Genomic DNA, 25,053 nt, shown 5'->3' on the forward strand with positions numbered 1-25,053 from the left:
TTTTCCGCACCTCCTCACTTTCCACCACCCGTACAAAAGCATTTCCACTGGCATTTCTGGGGGGATCAATAGGTCCCCCCATTTTTAATCTAAGAATTTATCCCAGGAGCAATAGATCAAAGGGACGAACTTTTTTTTTAAAAGAGCATAAAGGAACAGACAGCAAACAACCATCTGAACCCAGACGCAGATAGACTCAGGGGAAGCAGCACAGGAGCAGCAGTGGCGTAGGAGGTTAAGAGCTCGTGTATCTAATCTGGAGGAACCAGGTTTGATTCCCAGCTCTGCCACCTGAGCTGTGGAGGCTTATCTGGGGAATTCAGATTAGCCTGGGCACTCCCACACAAGCCAGCTGGGTGACCTTGGGCTAGTCACAGCTTCTCTCAGCCCCACCTACCTCACAGGGTGTTTGTTGTGAGGGGGGAAGGGCAAGGAGATTGTAAGCCCCTTTGAGTCTCCTGCAGGAGAGAAAGGGGGGATATAAATCCAAACTCTTCTTCTTCTAAACGAAAAGCAGGGAGGCCCCACTGCCAAGCACACGGCCACACAGGAAATTTGGGAACCATCACGTCGCTTCACGGTGACAGAACTACAGAAGACAAACCCTTCTGAAGTAGTTGGAGGACGATGGGGCAGGATTTCTCCATAAACCTGGCTTACATCCATGGAGAAAATAGTAGACTTGGAAATGAGTAAGGCAACTCCCAGTTCGTGGCCCACCGGCTCTTCTCAGGATGATTAACTGAAGTGCTAAACAATTAACTTTTTCACCCTTCCCATCTGCTAATCTCATTGGTATATCTCTGATGGGTTACAGAGTCCCTGTTTATTTTGCACTGGTTACTAAAGCGGAAGAAAACAGCAGCATCTTTCCCCACCCCCCACCCCCAGATTGACAGCTGACTGGTCCTGGGACAGAGGAAATTTTCACTGGTACGTGTGCATAAGGAGCCTCCTAACAACACATAGTGGGCAGCACATACAGTACTAGATACCTTTAATCAGTGGTGGGATCCAAAAAATTTAATAACAGGTTCCGATGGTGGTGGGATTCAAACAGTGGTGCCGCCGCACACACGCACCTCCAGTCCCTATTGGGCAGGGAGGTTGCTTTAGTAACCCCTTCTCGGCACTCAGAAAAAATTAGTAACCACTTCCAGAGAAGTGGTGAGAACTGGTTGGATCCCACCTCTGCCTTTAATTACTAGGGGCAGTTCCTGATTTTCTGGTACCTTCCCTCACGTAAACAACTTTTTCTTCTCTTGCACTGATAAAATGTTTCACGTGCAATTCTCATTCTTTGAGATCTACCATCTGACGAAGAGAGCTTTGACATTCAAACACTCATACCGCAAAAATCCTGTTGGTTTGTAAGAGGGTAGTGGCCGCGAGTCTAGCTCTTCCATTGCAGACCAAGATGGCCAATTGCCTGGAACAAAGCTCCTTCCCCAGAATTTTTAGAAGGTGAATCACATGGTTGTGTCGTCTCAAATACATAGACATATACACACGTGCTCATGAATGCAAGAACACCACAACCTTTCACTTCAGGTGCACTCTGATCTGGAGGAACTGGGTTTGATTCCCCGCTCTGCCACCTGAGCTGTGGAGGCTTATCTGGGGGATTCAGATTAGCCTGTGCACTCCCACACACACCAGCTGGGTGACCTTGGGCTAGTCACAGCTTTTCGGAGCTCTCTCAGCCCCACCTACCTCACAGGGTGTTTGTTGTGAGGGGGGAAGGGCAAGGAGATTGTAAGCCCCTTTGAGTCTCCTGCAGGAGAGAAAGGGGAGATATAAATCCAAACTCTTCTTCTTGTTCTTCTTCTTGTTCTTCTTCTTGTTCTTCTTCTTCTTCTTCCTTCTTCCTCTTCCTCTTCTTCTTCCTCTTCTTCTTCTTCCTCTTCTTCTTCTTCTTATGTTACGCCTTCTATTTTTATTTGTTTTTTTATACCCAGTGGGGTGGAAACGTGGGTAAAACAGGCACTGAATAGCAAGCCCCCGTACCAGCCCCCTTTCCAAGGTTTCAAAAACCTTGCTTGTCTTGACGGCCTCTTTTGAATTTTAAACGTGCACCGTAAGTTTGTTTTCCTTTCCTCGCTCCCGCCTAACCCCTTCCTTTTTGCCCTTCAACCATCGCCCCCCATCTCAAAGCACTCAAAGGACCCCATGGCTTTTTCCCATTTGTGGGTTTACTTTAATCTCAGTTACAGTGACTTAGCCCCCTCGCCTCCTGCCTCTTCCCTGAGCCGTAAGACAAAGAGGCGTTTACACTAATAGCGCGCCGGCCCAAGGACGGCGGAGGCAAACAGCACAGCGGAGGGCGCACAGAATTGAATGCGCCGACGTCTTTTTCCCCCCATCTGTCCCCAAAACCAATATTGACCCGAGACCCCCGCGTGGCTGCTTTTAGTCAGAAGTTTTAGCACACAAATCAAAATTTTTCACAGAGCCAACCCTCCCAGGGGGTTAAGTCTAAGGGGAGGCCGGGACAATAGTCTGCTCAGGATGGGAACAAACCCCACTGGGGCGGCAAAGGAGCCTCACTTCCTCAGATGGGGGATGAGAGACCCTGTTCGCCTCCTCAGCTCAAAAGCCAGGGTCTAGCCAACCTGCCCTGAACAAGGTGGTGTGAGGCGAAGGGCAATTGTGTGATGCCCACGGGGGCAGGTTGTCTGAGTAGAATTGGGGGAGTAGCTGGGGGGCACAGAGAGGACACATTTGTGATTTTGAAAAAAAAAGTATGTTTTTTTTTAAAGCAGCCGATTACGTTCAATTAAGGAGCATTAATGGGAGCTGGAACATGGGCCAAGTGAAAAAAAACACAAGACCGGGGTCATGACAGAACAATGTCCTGTTGACATCACTTGAAGGGGGCGATTCATGAAGTGGGGTGTGAATGAGGCTCACTGAAAGACCCCTCCCCACCCACCCACCCATCAAAGAAGGCTCTGAACTCTTCTTCTTCTGCACCTCTCCCCCCCCTTCCCCGCTCTCTTTGTCAGGCACCAATTTCGACAAGGTACATCATTAGAGGAAGCTAATAGGAGAGGGTGGCGGCGGCCATTTTGCCTCCGGTCAGCCAACTGAGGCAAAGAAGCCACGGCCTTTTGTCTGAGGGGTTTGAGTGCGAGGCGAGCGAGGTCCGAACGGGGAGGGAGGTGTAGGAAGGCTCAGTGTGCAGAAGGGGTCCGGAGGGGAGCTGGATTTGGTTAACCCGTCTCATTAGTGGTCACATGACATCATTATCTCACATTAGTGACACTCCAGCCACAGTAATTGGGAAGTCTCCGGAATGGCCTGGATGACCTTTAATTATCCTGGTGGGCTTTTTCACCCCCTTTCATGCAATTCCTTTTTCTTTTCTTTTTTTCATTTTGTTCTTAAGCCAGTTTGGCACCAGGCCTTGTTAAGATGCCAGGGCAGGGGACGGTGCGCCAAACCCATGCGGAGATATTCTGAAAGCAAAGGGATAAAAAAGGAAGGTGCACTAAGAAACGTGGGTGACTCCCGTTTGCTCGACCTTTACGGCAAGCTGTCACGTGACCTTCGGCCGCAAGCAATGGCTGAAGAATTACCTCAGGCTGGGCTGATTAGCTGGGCTGCGCTCCCCCTCCAAACGCTTCCCCATTGAACTCTATGGGGGGAAGTGAAGCTGTTCATCAGGCCCACTGGGTAAAAGTAATGAGCAAGTCACCGACAGTGCGGACATCATGCAGGAGAAGCCACTGATGAGACCTCCTCTGAGGTGATTCCTTTTCATCTGCCAAAAGCTGGACTTTAATATCCCTCACGATGGAAAGCTAGGGAAGGAATAAGGGATCTGGACATTTCCTAGAAACCTTCAGTTAGGTTGGGGTCTGCAACCTGTGTCTCTCCAGATGTTCATGGACTACAATTCCCATCAGCCCCTGCCAGCATAGCCAATTGGCCATGCTGGTAGGGACTGCTGGGAGTTGTAGTCTATGAACATCTAGAGAGACACAGGTTGCAGACCTCTGGGTTAGGTCATATGGCAGAATCAGGGGCCTAGCATCTATGTCAGGCATCCCAACGTTTTTGAACCTGCAGGATCCTTTGGCCAGAGGCGTAGCTCCAAAGGGACAAAGGGGTGCATGATGCACTGGGCATGCGCCCCTATGGGGAGGTGTGGGGGCGTTCCAGGGGTGGGGCAGATGTTGTTGTTATTATTGTTATTATTTTTGTTATTATTGTTGTTATTGTTGTTGTTATTGTTGTTATTTATTCGATTTGACAAACCACCCTACCCTGAAGCCGGGGCAGGCGTTCTGGGGGTGGGGCGTTCCGGGGCAGGGCGGGGGCATTCCGGGGGCGGGGCAGACATTGGTGTGGCAGGACCGGAGGACGCACCAGTGTACCGGGCGCTTTCCCCCCTTGCTACGCCTCTGCCTTTGCCTTCGGGGGAGGGCGGTTTATAAACCCAATAAATAAATAAATAAATTTTGAGAGAGGGTAGTGAGCGCCCCTCCAAAATGGCTGCTGTAAGAAGAGGAGCCAACCCCAACATGGCTGCCTCAAGAGGCTGACCTGAACAGCATACCCCCTTCCTCAGACGTCCTTGAGAGAAGGAGATCCGGAACACCTCTCCACCCCTGCTGCCCAAAATAAGACATGAAGTGACAAGGGATGTGGGAACACCCATGAAGCTGACCATCAGCCCATCAAGTTCAGAATTGCCTACGCAGACTGGCAGCTGCTTCCCAGGGTCAGCCTTTCCCATCACCTGCTGCCTTGTCCTTTTCAACAGGAGATGCCAGGGATAGAACCTGAGACCTTCGGCGTGCCAAGCGGAGGCTCTTCCACTGAGCCACCACAGCTCTGCCCAAGGGTCCCTGGCATCCAGCTAACACAACACATTTCACCATCCATTTAACTGACAATGAGCCCCTTTTGGTTCCAGCACCAAGTCAGAACCTGTTCATTTTTCTTTCCCAGTCATTCTGATGAATGGTTGAGGTTATTGTTGTACATGAATTTCCGCCATTGACTTTTATTACCCTGATTCTGAATTTTATAGACACTGCTAGACTCACTGTCTTCAGGTGTTATTGGGCACAGAACAGGTGTCACGGGGGGGGGGCAGTTGTAAATTTCCTGTGTTGGCATGGGTTGGACTAGATCAGGGGTCTGCAACCTGTGTCTCTCCAGATGTTCATGGACCACAATTCCCACCAGCCCCTGCCAGCATGGCCAATTGGACATGCTGGCAGGGGCTTATGGGAATTGTGGTCCATGAACATCTGGAGAGACACAGGTTGCAAACCCCTGGACTAAATGATCTTTCAGTGTTTTATTACTAGGGGGTAGTGTGATATCCGAGAGGTTTCTGTTTCTGTTACTATTTTTTTTGCTGCTTTTAAAGCCCCATAGGTTTTGACTGGGCTGTTCTTCTAAGCAGTTGCCTTTTTATTGTTTTAGTGGAGCAATTTATTTTTGTCATGACTTAAGGGTGCCTGAAGAACCAGTCTGTTCCAGGACAGAAATGCTTTCAATAAATAGACACAGGTCTAATTTTACTTATCCTGGGAGGGAACGGGAGAAAAACCAGCTCCCCATCTTTTGAGGGTTTAAATCAGTCTTGCTCTCTTCTTCTTCTTCTTCTTTTTTTAAGCTGCTGGTTTAAATGCAAGCCAGATTGAATTTCAGAATGCAGCCGCAGCTGCTGCCGCCGCCGCCGCCGCCTCCCCAGGAAATCCTCATCTTTCCGCTTGTGAGTGGGGTGGGGGCTTCAGGTGGTCTGGAAGGGGCTACTGGGTGTACCCCGCCCCGGCTGCCACCTGACCTTTCCCCCTCACTTTGAAGCCAGAGACAGTAGGTGGGCTGGGAGGTGGGAGGTGGGAGGGGGAGCCAGAGGGGGGGGGGATGTCACACCCGCCTCCTAACAGCTTCCATGCGTGGCCCTTGTTCTGCTAGGAATGCAATTCTGCTTGGCAGGTCTTGGCAAGAGTGGGTGGCGGAAGAGGAGTGGGGGGGTGAGAAAGAAGAGAAGGGAGGCTGCTGCCTGCGGACTAATTGAATCATGCAGATGTGGAACAGATTTTTGCTCAGGTGGGGGGTCAGAAGAGAGGAATGCTTCAACCTACAGGGAAACTAATCAGCTGCGTAGGAAGGGGGGAAGGAGGGGCAGGCGGCCCCGGCGGCTTCCCCCCTGTGCTTAAAATATGAAGGGCAGCCAGCCAAAGGCTTCTCGAGGCGTGAGGATCAGGGTGGTCTCCGCAGATACAGAGGCGGCACCGAGTCACGAGTCACGAGGGGTGTGAGTTCAAGTCCTGCCCCAGCCAAGGCCTTTGAGAGGCTCTGAAAGTCAGCAAGAGAACATGCACGTCGCATGCGGAAGGGCCCAGGTTGACATTTAAGGATCACAGGTATAGTGGCAGAGCCGAGACAGTCCTTTGAAGGAGATCTTACAGGACAGATGCCGTATGGAGCAGGTCTGTCTACTGGGCTAGACGGACTGCTGGCCCAAATTCAGTATGAAGCAGTCTCATGCATTCAAGGTCTGGTGAGATTCATACCTGCGATGGTCTTACTACTAGGTAAAGTCTGGGGTGTAAATTCTCTCTCTCTGGCCTTGAGCGTCATCTAGTGGCCTAAATGGGAAGCACAATTGATAAATTTTTCCTTCAAATCTGATGCCTCCAAGAGTCACCTTTATGGGCAGATAAAGGTCCGTTCATTTCTAGTAGCTTATGTCTCTGAAAGCAGGGGAGAACATGAAGCCACTCTTGTCTGTCTTCAGCACATGGTTCCAAAAATCAGATCATACTGATTTATGCTGTTAAAACACTGGGCGTTAAGGCTTGTGGGGACAGCTGAAAGATTGTGAGTTTCCGGGCTGTATGGCGATCAGTTCTAGCTGGCATCTCTTCAGAGGACCCTCTGAAGATCACCTGCATCGTTACAGATGCAGGCGAAACATCAGGAGAGAATGCTGCTAGAACACGGCCATACAGCCCAGAAACCACACAGCACCCCTGTGATTCCAGCCGTGAAAGCCTTCGACAATACAATGTGGGCTTTCAAAAACAGCACAATTTCATTGAATCAGAGTTGGAAGAGACCCCAAGGGCCATCCAATCCACCCCCTGCCATGCAGGAAGACACAATCAAAGCACTCCTGACAGAGGGCCATCTAGCCTCTGTTTAAAAACCTCCAAAGGAGACTTCACCACACTCCAAGGCAGCGGTATTCCACTGTCGAAGAGCCCTTACAGTCAGGAAGTTCTTCCTAATGTTAGTGGGGACCTCTTTTCCTGCACCCTGAATGCATTACTCCTTGTCCCAGTCTCTGGAGCAGCAGAAAATAAGTTTGCTCCAATTTCCTCTTGGCCAAGCTTTCATAAGCCAGGGTTCACTTCATCAGATGTATTATGTGCATAAGCTGTCTTAAAGCATGTGCACTACGATGTAAGAATAAAAGACTGTAGCATTTATCAGTTTTAACCTTGCCTGTCTTAACAGCCAACAATTGTAAATACCCTAATAAAATACTCAAATACCCAAGCATACAGGAACAAATCTGGACAGCAGCCCAGTATACCTAAGACAATAAACACAGGCTTTTGGCTCCTGATTTTAACCAATAGTCAGATCATAAATTCCACACTTAATCCTCTACATATCAAGTTAAAGAATCCCAGGTACTGGTAAAGAGGTTTCTCTTCCACGGATGCTGGAGAATGCCCCCTCCTCACAAAGTTTCCAACAGGAAAGAATAAAGAATTAGATCAGGAAACTTGACATCTGATAAATCTGGTAAAACTGTGGTCTAAAACAAACTGTGCAGCTACTTCTGCCCAGTCAAAAGGGATTCGGGGTTGTATGACTCATACACCATGCGGCAAACCACTTTCCAAACCGACTGAGTATTTCATAAGCAGCTTCAGACAGTGGAGCAAAACTCCACCCAAGAGATGCTGTGGTAGTTCCGAGATCGCTAACTGGAATTGCAGAATTCCAGGGTGATTGGAAAAGTCCTTTAGGGGAAGCATACAGACCTATAGTAGTATAAAGCCTTTATTGGCATTCTAAATGACAGTAAAGCATTAGTCAATAAAAGAAACAAATAGAATGCATCAGATATATACACATACAAATAGTTCCCGTGGGTACTGTTTGTAATTCCAGCTCTTATCAATAAAAAGCCCAGACATAATCACCAAAAGCTACAGTCCATAAGTGCTTACTATTTTACTGTTCAGATAACAAATGACACAGCATATAGACCTAAGTCCTCCAGATCCTTGCAGAAACATGATCAGATGTGTGGGGGTGACCATCCCTCCTAATCGGCAGCCCCCTCCCCATTCCAAATTAATTTCATTTCCACCCAGTCTCCCTCAAGCAGCATTTCTGGAATTCCCAGGCAGTCTCCCAATCAAGAACTAACGGCACACAGAAGCATTGCATTGAATGCCATAGAATTGAATGGACCCAAAGTCCCCTTACTTCTTTTTAAGTAACAGGGGAAAGGGTTTGTGGGCACACATAAATCAACACATACACAAAGCTATCTTATGAGACTTCCAATGTCAGTCTTATCTGATCTGACTAGCACCTGCTGTCCAGAGTTTCAGGAAGGGCTTTTATATTGCTTGCTGCCTGGTCTTTTTAACTGGGGATGCTGGGGATCAAACCTGTGAATACCAAGCAGATGCTCCAACAGTGAGCCGCAGCCCCTTCCAGTCAGGAAAGTCCTTGCGGAAGGAGAGGGGAAAGAGTCAGGGAATATCAAAACACCCATCCGCTGACTTTCTATGAAAGTTTTGGATGGTGAGCAAAATTAATTCTTGTCTAGGATAGAAAAGCAGCTTAGCCAGCCCTGTGTAGCTTGACAGATGCCAACTTTACCCTGCATTTAAAAACCAAAGTTTCCCATGAAAGCATTTAAAAACCAAAGTTTCCCATGAAAGCCAAGATGAACCTATTCTAAGGAATGCTGTTTTTAGCAATACGACCAGCAGGTGGCACTCTTCAGCCACTATTTCGCTATGCTATGTTTTTACTTTTCAATTCAGATGAGGAAACTCAAGAGCACACCTAATTTATGGCAACTCAGAATGGTTGTCAAGGCAAGGGAAAGAAGAGAGGTGGTTTGCCATTGTCTGCCTCTTCACACAGCAACCAGGAATCAAACGTTTTAAGGATGTTGCATTGTATTTTGGTCAGTGGTTTGAATTAGACCTTTCTGGTTGCAAAGATTCTTTTTAAGAGCAAGTCCTTAAGTTTTAATTACACAGTAGAAAAAGCAGATAGGTAAAAAAAAAGAGAGAGAGAGAGAACCTGTTTCCCCCTCCCCTGCTGAGGATAACTAAATCCAAGATCAGACAAAAGCTTTGATTCTCCCCATAAATCTTGTTAGTATCTAAGGTACTACTGGACTCAAATCTAGAAAATCCAGTGTCTGTGGGGAAAGTCCCCAGTGGAGAAAAATGTGACAGTGTTCTTTCAATTGCTGTAGCTCTGCCAATCTGGCTATTTTAATTATTTTATCAGTTGCTCGTGGTTGAGGTTTTTTTTAAGTCATGGAATTGGCATGATTCACTCAAGTAGAAAGGCAAAGTAGTCACTTGCAGTACGAAAACAAAGTAATCCCTTGTATTCTTTGGACGAACAATGAAGTTTATTTTTAAATAGAACTGAAAGTCGTTTGAGGGAGCATTCATGAGCAAGCACGTGTCTTTCTTTTCCCCACTGTTAGCCTTGGTCACACAGATTTTACAAGTTTTCAAAACAGTACAAAAATATGTCCCAGATTGGTGTGCAGATGTCAAAATGGTAGGAGGAAGTTATCCACTCTACAGGAAGCATTGGATCGCCCTCTCTGAGCTCTTCAGAGAGGTGAAATGTCCTCTGTTCCCAGCCTGCGTATCAGTGAGCCTACAAAGGACACAGACAGGGCATGATGAAATCTGTGTAATGCGGTATCATGGTTTTAGCTGCAACATTATTGACAGCATTTCCCTTTTTTGGCTTTTGAGCTTGTCTGGCTGGAAGGGGCGTGCTTCTCGCAGAGGTTTGCAGGTTACTCCGATTCAGCCCTTTTTAACCAAAAGGAAGTTTGCTGTAACCCGAAAAGCAGGAAGTGGGTTTGTGGAAAAGAACTGTGGGTGTCTGTACCACATGGAAAGTCCTCAATACACGTTGCTTTGAAGTCCTGTAATTGAATCTCCCTGTGAATCCTTCAAGGTTAAAAAGCACTTAAGATGGATTTGAGGGCGGAGGGGATTCTTTCCTTCTCACTATCTAGGGAGAAGTTTCTGTCAGGGAAACAGTTCTGATATCAAACTTTGGATGTACCGTGTCAGGCGTTAAGAGTGGGAGAAGAGAGTCAAATTCCATTTTAAAACACATCGACAGCATGCTCACAAAACACAAAGTCTTTCTAGTTAATAGTTCTGCTGTTACGTTTGCAGTTTATCTTGGTTTCTTGCAGAGGTTTGCAGAGCTTGGTGTTTTTAAATTATATTTTTATTTGGGTGCTGTGGGGTTTCCGGGCTGTATGGCCATGTTCTAGCAGCATTCTCTCCTGACGTTTTGCCTGCATCTGTGGCTGGCATCTTCAGAGGATCTAAAACAGCCCGGAAACCACACAGCACCCAAGTGATTCCGGCCGTGAAAGCCTTCGACAATATATTTTTATTGTTTTTAAACCTCTATCAACGGAGAGCTATTTAGAAGTAAACAAATGGAGAAATTCACAAGAAACAGGTCTGCAAATTCACAGAAATTGCAGCCATCTTTCAAGTCTGGCCCTTACATTCTGAAGATTTCCAGATTCCACTTGTTCTTTGGGCAGAAATCCAGTTCATGGTGTCTGTGTGTGTACAAGAGGGTGGCCCGACATGAGTTGTCTTTCTATTCCTGGAGCAGACCTTTGCATTTATAGAATTTCATGTGACAGGTTGGGGAGTGGCTATTTTTGGCCTGCGAAAGGAGTCTGTCCGAAGTCCCATTTCTTAAACGTCCAGTGCCAGGGACACTGGGTACAAAGCCATGCCACTTCAAGAGAACTTCCCTGCACTGTGCCCGGCATGGCCCCACCACCAGCCATGTTTACAAGGTAGGATCAACAGCGTCCCCTGTTGCCTTTCCTTCCTCTGGAACAGAGACAACCTTTCAGAGCTGAGACTGTATTTTGCACGGTATCTTTATGTGCATTTTGCCCCTCAAAGCAGCTCTCCAACTTCTTGGTAGCACAGAAATGCATAGAGCACCAAGCAGGGTACTCAAGCTGATTTGTACCGACTCTGCATGGGTTGTGAAAACAGCCACAGCTGTTAGCAACTGACTGCAGGCCGGGAGAGCTTGTATGCTGAAGGACACAGCCTTGAAAGTCACGCTTCTCAGCTATTCTTGTTTAGTAGCAAAATTACTGCGATGATAATAGCATGGTGTAGTGGTTACAGTGTGAAACTAGGAGCTGGGAGAGCCGGGTTTGAATCCCCTCTCTGCCACTGGAAATTAGCTGGATGGCCACCTAGGGACAGGATCTTCCTCAGCCTGACCTCCCTCGCAGGATTGATGGAGCGCAGATAACTATGTTGTAATTCGCTTGGGGTTCACACTGGGAAGGAAAGTGGGATATACATATCTACATAAACAAAATAATAAATGATGAAGGAAGGGCATGTCTACTGAATTCACAAGTTCAGGAGTAGGGAGAAGAGACAGTGCATCTGCCGGGATTTGAGCATGCTGTACCTTCCCACTGGTGAGATCTCAACTGGTTAGCACTGGTGTTCCTGCCTAGGGACATGGGGTACCCCTTGTCCCCGGGCGCATCGATTGAGGTCACGTGGGGGGATTTAAAACATCCCTCCCCCCCCCCCCCCCCCCCACACAGCTGGATTGAGTAAGTCTCCGTGAAAGCAGGCACTGAAGCAGCCGACTGCTCCCAGTGCCTGTCGTAGCCCCGCCCACTCTGTACGGTGGCCTGGAGTATCCAGGGGGCGGGGGAGAAGTCCCACTGGGCTCCCAGGAGCAGGACCAGGGAGCTCCGGCTCCCCTCCCTCTGGGCAACCCAGCGTGCCTTTATTCGGCCTTTTAAATGAAGTGTGTGGCATTACTCAGAAGCCTTCTCCTGCAGCCGGGCGCTGGCAGGTACACAGGAAAAGGCAAGCTGGAGCAGGGGAGCCCAGAAGCAGCAGCAGAACTGAAGATGATGCTGACGCTTGCTTGCAAACCTTCAGATGGGGGGGGTGACTTGTGAGAGATTTACATGCTTAAAAGCACTCCCCTTGCACTGGTTTTTTTTTCTTAGGGAGCTGTTTCTCAGGGCTAGCAGCCTACCTCCTTTTACAGGGGTTGGTGTGAGGACACAATTAGGAAAGTGGTGGGGAGAAAGCCATGCCTGTTTTGCTGGGGGTAGGAGGTGATTTGTGAGAGATGATGCTGATGTTTGCTTGGTAAACCTTCAGATGGGGGGGGGGTGACTTGTGAGAGATTTACATGCTTAAAAGTTAATTCCCACTTGAGCTGTTTCTCAGGCTAGCAGCCTACCTCACAGGGTTGGTGTGAGGACACAATTAGGAAAGAGAGTTGGTGGGGAGAAAGCCATGTATGTTTTGCTGGTGGTGGGAGATGTTTTGTGAGCTGGTGCAAAAAATCATTGTTTGGTCATTGTGGGGGAGGGTGGTCGTCCATACCTGGGGTGGGGATGGGGGGGCACCAAACTCAGATTTTGTCCCCGGGCTCCAGTTTGCCTAGATTCGCCCCTGCTGGTTAGACAAGTCTGCCAGAGTTGGGGGGGGGGGTCAAAAGGGGGCTTTGCCCCATCCCAGCTGTGTCCAAAGAGTATAGCATTTTTATATTCGTTCTAGGTGTTCTGACCTGGATGGCCTAGGCTAGATCAATCTCATCAGACCTTGGAAGCTAAGCAGGGTCAACCCTGGTTAGCATTTGGACAGAAGACCACCAAGGAAGTCCAGGGCTGTTACTTAGGCTCATTCCGCACATGCAGAATAATGCACTTTCAAACTGCTTTCAATGCTCTTTGAAGCTGTGCGGAATAGCAAAATCCACTTGCAAACTGTTGTGAAAGTGGTTTGAAAACGCATCAGCCCCTGGTGGCAGGGGCTGATGGGAATTGTAGTCCATGAACATCTGGAGAGCCGCAGGTTGCAGACCCCTGGTATAGTCCAACCCCTTCATCTAGGCCTCTTCCACACATGCAGAATAATGCACTTTCAATCCACTTTCACAATTGTTTGCATGTGGATTTTGCTCTTCCGCACAGTAAAATCCAGCTGCAAAGTGTATTGAAAGTGTATCGAAAGTGCATTATTCTGCATGTGCGGAAGGGGCAGCTAGATCCACCTCGTGGTACCTCTTGGGTGTGATGGAACGTTAAGAACCGGCTTTTATATCAACAGATATTTACAGGCAGGCAACACCCAATCATGACAGATTTTGAAAAAAAAAACTAGAAAAGCACCCCTGATAAATCAGGCAACATTTAAAGTGAGTTTTTTGTAATCAAGAAACTGCAGAGGGTAAGCATCGCCATGAAAGTGGCATCCACTTCCTCTCTTGCAGACAAGAAGAAATGTTAAGGAGTTGTCACAACTACTGCAACATCAAGGCAGTCAGGTTCTATTTGTTTATATACAGAGAGAAGAAGAGTTTTGGATTTACACCCCACCTTCTTCTCCTGTAGGGAGACTCAAGGTGGCCGACAAGCTCCTTTCCCTTCCTCTCCCCACAACACACACCTTGTGAGGCAGGTGGGGCTGGGAGAGTTCTGAACAAACTGTGACTACCCCAAGGCCACCCAGCAGGAATGTAGGAGTGCGGAAACACATCTGGTTCACCAGACAAGCCTCTGCCACTCAGGTGGAGGAGTGGGGAATCAATCCAGGTTCTCCAGATTAGAATCCACCTGCTGTTAACCACTATACCACACTGGCTCTCAGCATCATCCATATTTGTGGCATTTCCCAGAATACAAGATGACTGGTCCCTGTCCCAAGGTGCATACAGTCTAAAACTAGAGAATACAGAGAGAGAGAGAGGGAGGGAGAGGGAGAGGGAGAGAGGGAGGGAGGGAGGGAGGGGGAGAGGGAGGGAGGGAGAGGGAGAGGGAGAGGGGGGGATAAATAGGGGAAATCAACCCATTCGTTTTCTAGCTTCACTAAGATGCATCCTTTTTCTGCCCCATCTTTCCGCATCCTCCCAGATGGAAAATTTTGAGTACAGCATCCAACTGAACAACCAAGACTGGGCAGACTTCTACTTGGCCTCTGAAGAATGCAGCTTAATGCAACCGGCATTAGCTTCTGCAGAGGAGCAGCTTCCGAGTGACCTTGAGGAAGGGGAGGAGGAGGAGGAGAGCAGGGTCATCCGGGTGAGAGTGGGCCCGAATCCAGCTTCCAGCACAGCCAGCGGCCCGCTACGTGGAGCCCTTCGTGGGCACCTGCTTGTGGAAGCGGTTCTGCCTGCCAGCGAAGACAAACTGGATCTGGGCTCGGTCAGCAGGTTTCTATGCGACAACTGCGAATGTGGGGCAGCTTTTCCACAGCCTTCTGCAATCCTGGGAAGTCAACTGTCCCCTGTCACTTCGGAGCCACCAGGAGGTCAGTCTCAGCGGCCAGAACTTGCCAGAGAATGTGAAGCTCTATTTGCTGCAGAGGGAGGAGAACCAGAGACAAGAGACAGCCTCGCTGATTCCGATCATGTCCTGCCGGGGGTAGATGTTGCTGCCCCAAAAGCAGAATTCCAAGGACAAATCTCAGGACGGGAAACAATGGAGGAACCTGTTTGCTCTGTGCCAATGAGCAAGGGAGCCTCAAAGGGGAGAGAAAATCAAACAGGAGAACACGGAAATAAGCCCCCTGGCTTGGCACTGCAGCAACCCGCAGCTGCTATCTCCCAGACTCCCTCAGTTGATGTCCCGTTATTATTATCAGTGAAGAGCTACTCAGTTTGCGGGAACCCAGAATTAGACTCGAGGGTTCTGGATGGACATGCATCTTCCTCAAGTTTTCCATCTGCAGAGTCTGAAGATGCTAAGCACCTTCAGGTCAACCGGAAGGCAGAAAGGCCATTGCTCCAGGAAAAACCTTCCCTATTCCAAGGACTTTCAGTGCCACTGGTAGAGACCTTGGCACACTCCGACCCCCTGTCAGAGAGCCAGGAGGAAAGGGTTTTGGGAAGGAGAAGCAACCAGGGAGAGAATACTGCAGATCTCAAAGATGAGGGGCAAGCAAGCCAGAGTGAAGATTTGACCCGATGCATCCTAAAAGAGGAAGGTCACATGGACCAAGAAGCCAGAGTGAATTTGCAAAAGCTCCCAGAAGAACACAAATGTCCACCACTAAGAACTGTAACTGTTACCAGATGTTCTGGAACACTAGATCAGCACGGAGAAACGGCTGCACTGAAGGCAGAGACCAAGAAGGGCGGCGTGGAGGAACCCTGCAACTCTCTGGGCACAGCTGTGCCATTCGAAGGGGGACTTGGAAGTATGGCTCAAGGAAGCCAGAGGTCAAACTTTTTAGAAGATAACATTCCATATCGTCTGGCAGTGGAGGACTCTCTGGAAGGTAACTTGACTACAATGACACGGCCTCAAGAGTATGACTGTTTCCCCTGTGCTAACACCCAAGAGCACACAGAGAAGACGCTGGACAAGGCATCAGAGGATAACCTGGTGCCAGATGTCAGTCAGGACCTGCCCGAAATGTATGGGCCTGAAATGTATGAATATTTCTTCACTGATGTGGAAGGGGCTAGGGTGGGCAACAGGGGCAGGGAGAAAGAAATGGGGGTAGAGATGCTCAGTAGCTCTGACCAACCATTGGCTCCACCTACTGGTTCCCAGTACTCAGACTCTATTGCAGCAGATGACACCACATGCATCTCCGTCCCAGAGGTGTACGAGCACTTCTTCAACAACAGAGCACAAGACAGGAAGAGCTGGAAGCAGCTTTTCTTGAGCATGCCGGCATCAGAGGCTAGGAAGGCAGTGAGAGCTTTGAAAACCCTCCTGAGCAAACCAGCCCACTTTCTCAGAGGTCATCGCCCAAGTCCCGGGACTCTGCTACGGAGAGGATCTCACGGAAAGCTGGTGGTCTTTTCACCGAGGCTACAAGAAGAAAGCCACCCGAGACCAGCAGACCTAAGAATGGCTGTGATGTCACCAGGTACCTATTTAATTATTACATAGGGGGAATTTGGATTCTCAAAGCTTGTTACCTCTTGCCAATGTAAACAGAATGTTTTTCTGCACAGCACAAATAAGATGTCCTGAGGATGCTAATACAGTTCTCATGGGACAGAGGTACCAGGGGAAACGTAGTTGTCTACAAAGCATGTGAAGCCATAAAGTAAAGAACAAGGAAAGAATGCACAGATGGCAGTGGATACATGTAGCAGGCTGGTTACATATATCTTTCTAGCAGCATCGGTTTGTTACTTTAAGCAGTTACATGGTTCTGGGAATGCATCTCAGTTACCTAGTTAGCATCCCCCTGACACCTGTGCAGTAAGAAAAAAACTCAGTCCACGAAGGGCAGGAACCATACGGTCGTTGCAGGACAGAACGCCAGTGTATAACCAGCCTCTCAGTTCCCTTGGATGTTAGATATTGCTACATCTGACGCTAAGAAATGCTGTGTCGAAAAAGAATCAAAAGAATCAATCAAAAGAATCAATTAAGGAAAAGAATCAAAAGGTTTGGCAGGGCATACATTCCAAAGCTTTGCATGAGAGCTCTCACTGGGGCAACCCAATGCAGAAGTCCTACTATAGGAGTCAAGAACGTAGCCTCATTTCTTTTTACAAAAAAAACCCCCGTCGGCTCTTTTCCCAGAAAGACCCCTGCAGCCAGCTGTCACTCACAGGGACATGTGCCTGGGCTTCGTGGCATTTGCTTCGTGGGCCGTCAAGACCTCCAATCTGCAGGCTCCAGATGCTTGGAAGATTGGTAAGGTTATCTCAAGTCTTGCAAGGGGCGAGGGAGGGTGGCACGGAGCTTCTGTAAGGAGGTGGGGAAGGGGTGGATTTAAGTCTTGGAGATAGAGTAGGAATGTTAACTGTCTGGTTCCATTCAGGGGCCGGGCAGAATTAAAGCAGGAAACAGTGAGCCATTCCATACAGCATATTTATAATGAGTTGCAGTTGTTGTAAATGAACTTGCTTTCCCTTAAAGGGATCTGCAAAAATAATTGATCCCTTATGAAATCCTGCCCTACCCCACGCCACTGCAGACAATATGTCATCCACCCATTAGAATAAACTAGTGGGCCCGGCCACGCGTTGCTGTGGCTGAGTCTGGTGAAGTGGAAAAGAAAGAAAAGGGGAAGCGAATGGTTCGAACATGTGTCATTGCACAATGCTTGCAAGGGAGGGGAGGGGCAAGGCCCCCCTCACTCCCCTCCCTTTCTCCCGTTCCCTTGCATGGCAACCTGGCCGGTCCCTCCCTAACGTTCCCCTTCCTCTGCTAGGGTGGGTGGGCCATGTGCAGGTGGCTGGTCCTGTCCCTTTCACTCCCTTCCCTTGCAGGCGAATTATCTAGCATAAAACATGCTGGGAGGCATGAGCTACGTTGTGTTCAAATTTCAGAGCGTTTGGTCCAGCACACCCCTGGACCCTCCCTCACCTTCCCCTTCCTCCACTAGGGTGGGTGGGTCATGTCCAGATGGTGGACCCCATTCCTTTCACTCCATAAGGCATGGTTGGTTCCCTTGTATCAGAGGGTATTGCTTTGACAGCCAGCAGATGGCGCTGTTGCAGAACAGAACTGTGGTTCCAACTGTCACAGGTGTGGCATGTACACAATAATGGGCACAGTTGTGACATGTACACAAGAGGAGGTGTGGAAGCAGTATGGAAACCTGGCCGCACGCGAATGCAACGTTGTGTGAAAATTTCAAAGCAGTCAGTCCAGTAGTTTGGGAGATTACCTGTCAGCAGAAAAATGCACTGATAGATTTTTATATATATAGATTCTGATTTGACTGCCTCTGTTCTTGTGGACCACATAATCATGTCCCTTCCTGTGCTGTGTTGTGCGTACGTCTCTTCCCTCCCACACCCACAGTCTTGCTGGCAAATTTCGGCACCCTCTCAGCCATCCGCTACTTCAGGCGACAAATTGCGGCAGAAGGGGAGCCCGGCACCTAAGCACGTCCAATGCAAGCCCCCCCCCCCCCCCATATCCTGTAGGCTGTCAGAGGATGATTTGCAAGGACTGCCACGCTTTCTTCAGAGGCAGGGAATGGACTTTGGGAGATCTTGGAATCTAGGACTTGTCTACTACACACACCCACTGGCAAAGCAGGCGAAGAGGTCAGGCAGAAGATGGAGAAGACTGCGGACATAAGATTTGGGTTCTAGAATTGTTAGAAGCTACAACAACTGAACCGAGGCGATTGCATTTTGGTCACATTATGAGAAGACTAGACTCACTGGAAAAGACAATAATGCTGGGAAAAGCTGAAGGCAGCACGAAAAGAAGAAGACCCGACATGAGATGGATGGACTCAGCCAAGGAAGTTTGCAAGACCTGAGCAAGACTGTTACCAATAAGACATTTTGGAGGTTGTTAATTCATAGGGTTGCCAGGGGTCCAAAGTGACTTGACAGCACATAACATACACACACATTGTTAAAATTAGGGAGCTACTGTTTCTCAGCTGGTAACGCAGTTTAAACCAGTGAGATACCCTGGCCAGCTAAAAAAATCCACTTGGTAGCCCACTGAGCTGCTCCACGCAGTGGCTCCAATGGCCACTTTCATGTCAAAGTTTAAGGAGAAGACCAAAGGGAAGACAATTCATTCTATCCATGGAGGGCAGCAGCAATAGGGTGAAAGGAATAGAAATTTCAGTTTAGGTAATTTCCTCAGAGAGGGAATGTCCAAAATATAAAATTCTTACAAAGAACATTAAAGGCCTAGAACAGTGGTGATGAACCTTTGGCACTCCAGATGTTATGGACTACAATTCCCATCAGCCCCTACAATTGGCCATGCTGGCAGGGGCTGATGGGAATTGTAGTCCATAACACCTGGAGTGCCAAAGGTTTGCCACCACGGGCCTAGAAGGAACCAGAGAAAAGTTTGCCACTAGCCAGCAGTGTGATGTAGTGATTATTAAGACTGGTGGACTCTAATCTGGAGAACCAGGTTTGTTTCTCTGCTCCTCCCCATGAAGCCAGCCGGATGACCCTGGCCTAGTCGCAGTTCTCTCAGAACTCTCTCAGCCTCACCTACCTCACAAGGTGTCTGTGGTGGGGAGAGGAAGGGAAAGAGTTTGTAAGCCACTTTGAGACTCCTTATGTGCGGACGACAGTAGAAATGGGCATCCTTTCAACCATAGGGCATTTGAACTTTTAATTGTAGCGTGGCTGAGAATCACAACACGTAACCTGCTATGAAAAAAACCAAAAGGGGGGGGGGGAGAGAAAAGAAAGAACATCTTGGAAAGAACCCTTGGGACATTTCAGATGTGTACGATTTTCTTTACCGTACTTAAAGAGGTAAATGATTTATGTTCTCTGCTGGGAATTATTGAAGTAAATAACTTTGATTGCTTTGTGGGCGAGATATTATGACGATACGAATGGGAACTGACAATTCTATTTTTTTGAAAGTTTGCAATCCTTTATTCCAGTGAAAATTTAGCAAATAAAACCGTACCTCTTCCCCGTTTCAGCCTCAGTCTTCTGTGGCTAAGTGCTGAGCCCTGGGGTTAAACAGAGAGAAAGTGATTGGCCCAAGATCTTCCACTGAGCGGATCAGCAGAGGGAACATTTGAACTCAAGACTCTACATGTCCAACCCCTTAACCATGATGTCTTTTGCTGTTCATACTCTCTTCCTTCTGTTAAGAGTTGCCACTTCCTGGCCCCACACCTATGCCCTTCACACCTATACATTCCAGTGGGTCAATATGAGTATCTTTTTATTTATATCTCCCAACCAAGATCTGGACACCCATTTCTCCCCATTCCAGTGGTCAAGAGGGATCTGGCTCCTCCTTTAGGAACAGTATTGTTCTATCACTACATCTATACAAAGACAACCCATGGAATTTCCATGGACAGTGCTGCTTTTAAAGCACAGGAGCACTGCCAGAAAAAAAAGTTGGCAACCTTATGACTCTACCTTGAAGCGTACAGATTAAAAAAGCCAGACTTGCTCTAAATGACTGAAGTTTCTCTTTGCAATCAGATCAGATCCCGGGAGGGCTGCGGGGAGGTTCTGATCTCCCTGGCGGCTAGGAGCAGAGAAAAGCGTTTCTGGAGATCTTATCAGATCTGCATTCAGTTACCAGGATTGCTGCATTTTTCTCAACAGGGAAATGAAGACGGATAAAATATAGCTGCCTTGGGGTGAGAGACGGTGGACACCACCCTCCTCGTGACCAGACCCTGGCAGAGGAGACAGAGAGAGAGGGAGGCAGCCAAGTATCGGAAACTGCAGCCAGCAATGGGAGTTAAAGCGCAAGGACAGACAGCTCCAAAGGGAAGCACCAACCAGCCCTGGCTTGCCTGGTTGTTTTCCCATGTTTGTTCCTTCGCCCTGTTAATCCATTGAAGTCAGTGGCCTTCAAAGGGTGCAACACTGCTTTGAACAACACTGTAAACCCCAGGATGAGAAGCAAGGATGGAAGCGGGAAAGAGACAGTCGGCTTTCTCAGATGCTTTCATTCATTGACTACATTTTAATCCCGGGCTTTCTCTACCATCACTGTAACTCCCAAAGCAGCCTCCTCCCAGGTCATAGTAGAACATGGGCACGAGCCTGCTGGACTGTAACTACAGGAGAGTCCATCTAGCCCACCGTACTGCTACTCACAGTGGCCCACCAGGTGCCTTGGGGAGCTCACGTGCAGGATGTGAAAGCAATGGCCTTCTGCTGCTGCTGCTCCTGAGCACCTGGTCTGCAGAGGTATTTGGGTGTAATCTGAGATCAAGGAGGACTGGGTGATTTAGGAAGCTATAGATCGAATTCTCCTCCATAAATCTGTCCAACTGCCTCCTTTTAAAGCTGGAATATCCAGGCAGTGGCTATCACCACCTCCACCTCTAGGTGCATATTCCAAACACCAATCACACGTTGCTATGTTGAAGTTAGTGTTTCCTTTTGATTAGTCCTAATTTCTTCCTGTAGCATTTCTGCAATGAATGCCCCCTGGTTCTAGTATTGTGAGAAAGAAAGAAAAATGTCTCTCTGTCAACGTTTTCTACCCCATGCATAATTTTATAGACTTCAATCCCAGAGTTCTGTTCAGACACCGACCAGATTCGGCCCTGCTTGACGTTAGTGCCTTTGAGCTACAGTTGCCACCCTCCAGACAGTCCCTGGAGACATGAGAAACTGGTCTACACAGATCGGTTCCTCTGGAGAAAATGGTTCCTTTGGAAGCTGGGCTCTGTAACATTATACCCTATTGAAATTTAATTTGCTATTTGACAAGTATGATAAAATCAGGGTTCAAACCCTCTCCCTTCTCATGGCAGTATGTTGAGAAAACAGCCCACCCAAAATCATATTTTTAAACAGTACAAAAGCTCATAGCTTATGGTGACACTTCAGTATCACTACCCATTCATTTGATCTGTTGATAAATGGGACAATCAACATAGGAGGTAGATTCTGAGGACAACACAAACCAACAGTTGTTTTGCACTTAACTACAAATTACATGTTTCAAAAAAAAATGTCCAAGGCAAACTTAGAAAGAAATATCAAAACACTTACTTCTTTGGTCTTTTTTGGCCCAAGCTTCCTCCTGAGTCCTTGAGATGAAACAGCAATTGGCTACACCTGCCTGAAAGGCAATATTTCTCTTCCCGAATCTCAGTGCTACAAAACTGTTGCAAAGCGGCCATAAATCACACTGGTGGGGAAAAACGTGGGAAGGCACGTTCCACAACTCACCACCATTTTAGTCCCTGAATTGATTTTCAGTACCAAAGTCACTCCTGAAATTGGGTGGGTGTATGCAAAAGCACCCAACGCTCCTGTTTCTTTAGCAAGTGGGAAGGAAAAGGAATTTCAACAGGGGCAGCTATTCCCAGCTTTATAACATACACAACTCCACTGATCTAGAGAGCTGGAATGTGAAGCACTGATACATCAGTTTCAGGTTGAGAGCCATGCGGGTCTGCAATAGAAGAGCTGGATTTTAATCCAGGAGCACCTGGGAACCCGACAAGATTTTCCAGGGTAGATGTTGAGAGTCTGCGCTCCTTTGTTAAGACTCTGAAGCTTACATCCTAAAAAGATCTTGTTGCTCTTCCAGGTGCCAGTGGACTCAAATGATGATAAATAAGAGAGGGCCTTTTAGAACTGCTCGCTTCCTGGTGGGTCTGGGAGGTATCCCAGGATTACAACTCATCTCCAGACCACAGAAATCAGTTCCCCTGGAGCAGGAGTCTGCAACCTGCGACTCTCCAGATGCCCACTTCGCCAGCACACTACAGCCGCTGGCAGGGGCCATGGGAATTGGAATCATAATATCTGTTGAGAGCCAAAGAGGTTGCAGACCCTTGCCCTGGAGAAAAGGGCAGCTTTGGAAGGTGACCTCTGGAATCATGAGGTCCCTCCCCTCTTCAAACTCCATCATCCCCAGACTTCAGCCCCAAATCTCCAGGAATTTGCCAATCTGGAATTGGCAACCCTACATTCTGATGATTCGGACAAAAACTGAAAAGAGGCCATTTATCTGCTTCTGATTTTTAAATGGGAGATGTGACGGTTATGCAGCTCTCCCTTTAGTTAGGTGCCCTATACAACTCAACCACGAGCTATTTTACCTCATAAACTTTTACCTCATGAAGTTTTACCTCATAAACTAGTGGACTGAGGCCTGGTCAGGGCAGGAGGGTGGGTACGTGGGGGGAGGGGCAGGATTTCCAGTTCCCGCCATAATTATGTCTGAGCACTACTCCGAGAACCTAGGCCCCTTCCGCACACGCAAAATAATGCGTTTTCAAACCACTTTCATAGCTGTTTGCAAGTGGATTTTGCTATTCCGCACAGCTTCAAAGAGCACTGAAAGCAGTTTGAAAGTGCATTATTCTGCATGTGCGGAAGGAGCCCTAGTTTCAGTGGTAGGTAGAGTGCTGGCATGTGGAAAAACAGAATGGAAAGACCTTCACCACAACTACAATTACAGCCTAAAATTAAGTCTCACACTTCCAAGACAAAACCCCTCAAGCCATTTACAGTGCTACAATCAATCATGGAGTCGGGAAATAACAATGGGGCTTCTTTTGTCTAAGGGCATGATTCTCCCTGAGGGCATGAGAGGCCCTACGTTCAAATTCAAAACCAGTCCTGTTTGTGCAAATAAAAGCTGGCATGTTAGAGAATTTGTGCCAGAGGTAAACACGGAGGGCCGCCTTGTCCTGGGACCAGAGCCAGCATGGTGTTGTAGAGGTTAACAGTGGTGGACTCTAATCTGGAGAATCGGGTTTGATTCCGCACTCCTCCGCGTGAACAGCAGACTCTGATCTGGTGAACTAGATTTGTTTCCCTGTTCCTACACATGAAGCCTGCTGAGTGACCTTGAGCCAGTCACAGTTCTCTCAGAACTCTTTCAGTCTCACTTACCTCACAAGGTGTCTGTTGTGGGGAAAGGAAGGGAAAGAAGCTTGCAAGCTCCTTTGAGGCCTGTTTTGTTTGTGAAAAGCAAGTTAGTAATCCACTTTTTTTTCTGCTGGCTGGCAACTGAGAGAAATGGAAGTTGGGCTCAATAGTCCTGAGGCCTAATCCAGTAGCATTTTTCTCGTCCTTTTATATTCTTAGTGGTTAAAGAATACAACTGAGCTTACACAGAGTACCATTCCATTTCCACCCAGTAGCTACAACTATATCTGTCACATATACGCGCGCACGCAGGAGTGTTTGAAAGGCTTCCAGATCAGATGTCGTGGCTCTTATTTAAGAAAATGATGGCTGGACTTTGCCTGACCCCTCCACATCTGGGATTCAGGGACACCGGTCAAACTTTTTCAGCTCTCACACCTTCCTTACAAACAGCTGAGCCTTCTGGTATGGTCAAGGCAACGACCTTGATGGATTTATGCAAACTTTCTGTGCGTGAGAGAGGGAGGGAGAGAAAGAGGACCTTGCCACAGAAAGTGGAATTGGCTGGCATTTAGAGGCACCAAGCAGGGATGGTGGTGCCCTGTACAATGTCCACCTTTATGCAGTCTGTTACCTGCCAAGCTCCCAGCATCTGACAGCAAGGATGCTGCCAAGCGGTATGAAAAAGTCAGACAGGTGCAAGTTCCGTTCTGCTCCCTGAGCCGGCCTCTCCCGGAAATGTTGACGGAAGGTTTGTTGTTTGTTTGCTGTCAAGCACAGTTGACTTAAAGCAAGAGACCTTCAGAGCTGGCATTGCCCGACCCCCACCTTATGGCCCTCGGTCCCTTGGAAGTCTCCCTCTCCAAATACTAGCCAGGGTGTGTAGAGAGTGTGTAGAGCCAGTGTGGTGTTGTGGTTAAGCGCAGGTGGATTCTAATCTGGAGAACTGGGTTTGATTCCCCACTACTCCGCCTGAGTGGCAGAGGCATACCTAGTGAACCAGATGTATTTCTGCACTCCTACATTCCTGCTGGGTGGCCTTGGGCTAGTCTCAGTTCTCTCTGGACTCTCTCAGCCCCAAGGTGTCTGTTGTGGGGAGGGGAAGGAAAAAGAGTTTGTAAGCCACCTTGAGTCTCCTAACAGGAGAGAAAGGTGGGATATAAATCCAAACTCTTCTCCTTGGGCCACTCCCCACTTACCTCTTCTAAGTGCAACGCCGCAGCGACCCCGCGTAGAAAAGCCTCTGCGGCTTTTGACCACGGAGACATTTGTTCCCCACTCATTTGCCATTCAGGAAATAACTACTGGGGAGTAAGAGAGGAGGGAGTTCCGCGGCAATCGAAAGATGATTTATTATATATCGCCAAAGGCACGCGTGTGCGTCATGGACACGTGGAAGCGGGCGCCAAAGTCGAAGGCGGGCCTCCATTTTGGATTTCATTTTACCAGAAGTTGTTTTGGATAGGTTTCGCAACGCTGCACGCACTCCATATA

The 25,053-nt window shown here is 48.2% G+C and overlaps 1 protein-coding gene across 1 annotated transcript; it reads left to right on the forward strand.

Annotated features, from left to right (window-relative positions):
- The first annotated feature begins 10,996 nt into the window (after window positions 1-10,996).
- Window positions 10,997-18,911, forward strand: PERM1 (PPARGC1 and ESRR induced regulator, muscle 1). The gene is made up of 4 exons (XM_048518470.1): window positions 10,997-11,083; window positions 14,198-16,163; window positions 16,832-16,945; window positions 18,062-18,911. The coding sequence occupies exons 2-4, from the start codon at window positions 14,198-14,200 to the stop codon at window positions 18,142-18,144; spliced, it is 2,163 nt and encodes a 720-aa protein (XP_048374427.1). The 5' UTR covers window positions 10,997-11,083; the 3' UTR covers window positions 18,145-18,911.
- Window positions 18,912-25,053: the final 6,142 nt, after the last annotated feature.

The sequence above is a fragment of the Sphaerodactylus townsendi genome, linkage group LG16 (genome assembly GCF_021028975.2).
Source record: "Sphaerodactylus townsendi isolate TG3544 linkage group LG16, MPM_Stown_v2.3, whole genome shotgun sequence".
Lineage (NCBI taxonomy): Eukaryota > Metazoa > Chordata > Lepidosauria > Squamata > Sphaerodactylidae > Sphaerodactylus > Sphaerodactylus townsendi.

Bases quoted from the DNA above. Each gene is read 5' to 3' on its own strand.
- PERM1 (XM_048518470.1), top strand. From the start codon at position 14,198: ATGGAAAATTTTGAGTACAGCATCCAACTGAACAACCAAGACTGGGCA. The intron at 16,164-16,831 runs GTACCTATTTAA...CTCTTTTCCCAG, and splicing joins AATGGCTGTGATGTCACCAG to AAAGACCCCTGCAGCCAGCT. The intron at 16,946-18,061 runs GTAAGGTTATCT...CCACACCCACAG, and splicing joins TCCAGATGCTTGGAAGATTG to TCTTGCTGGCAAATTTCGGC.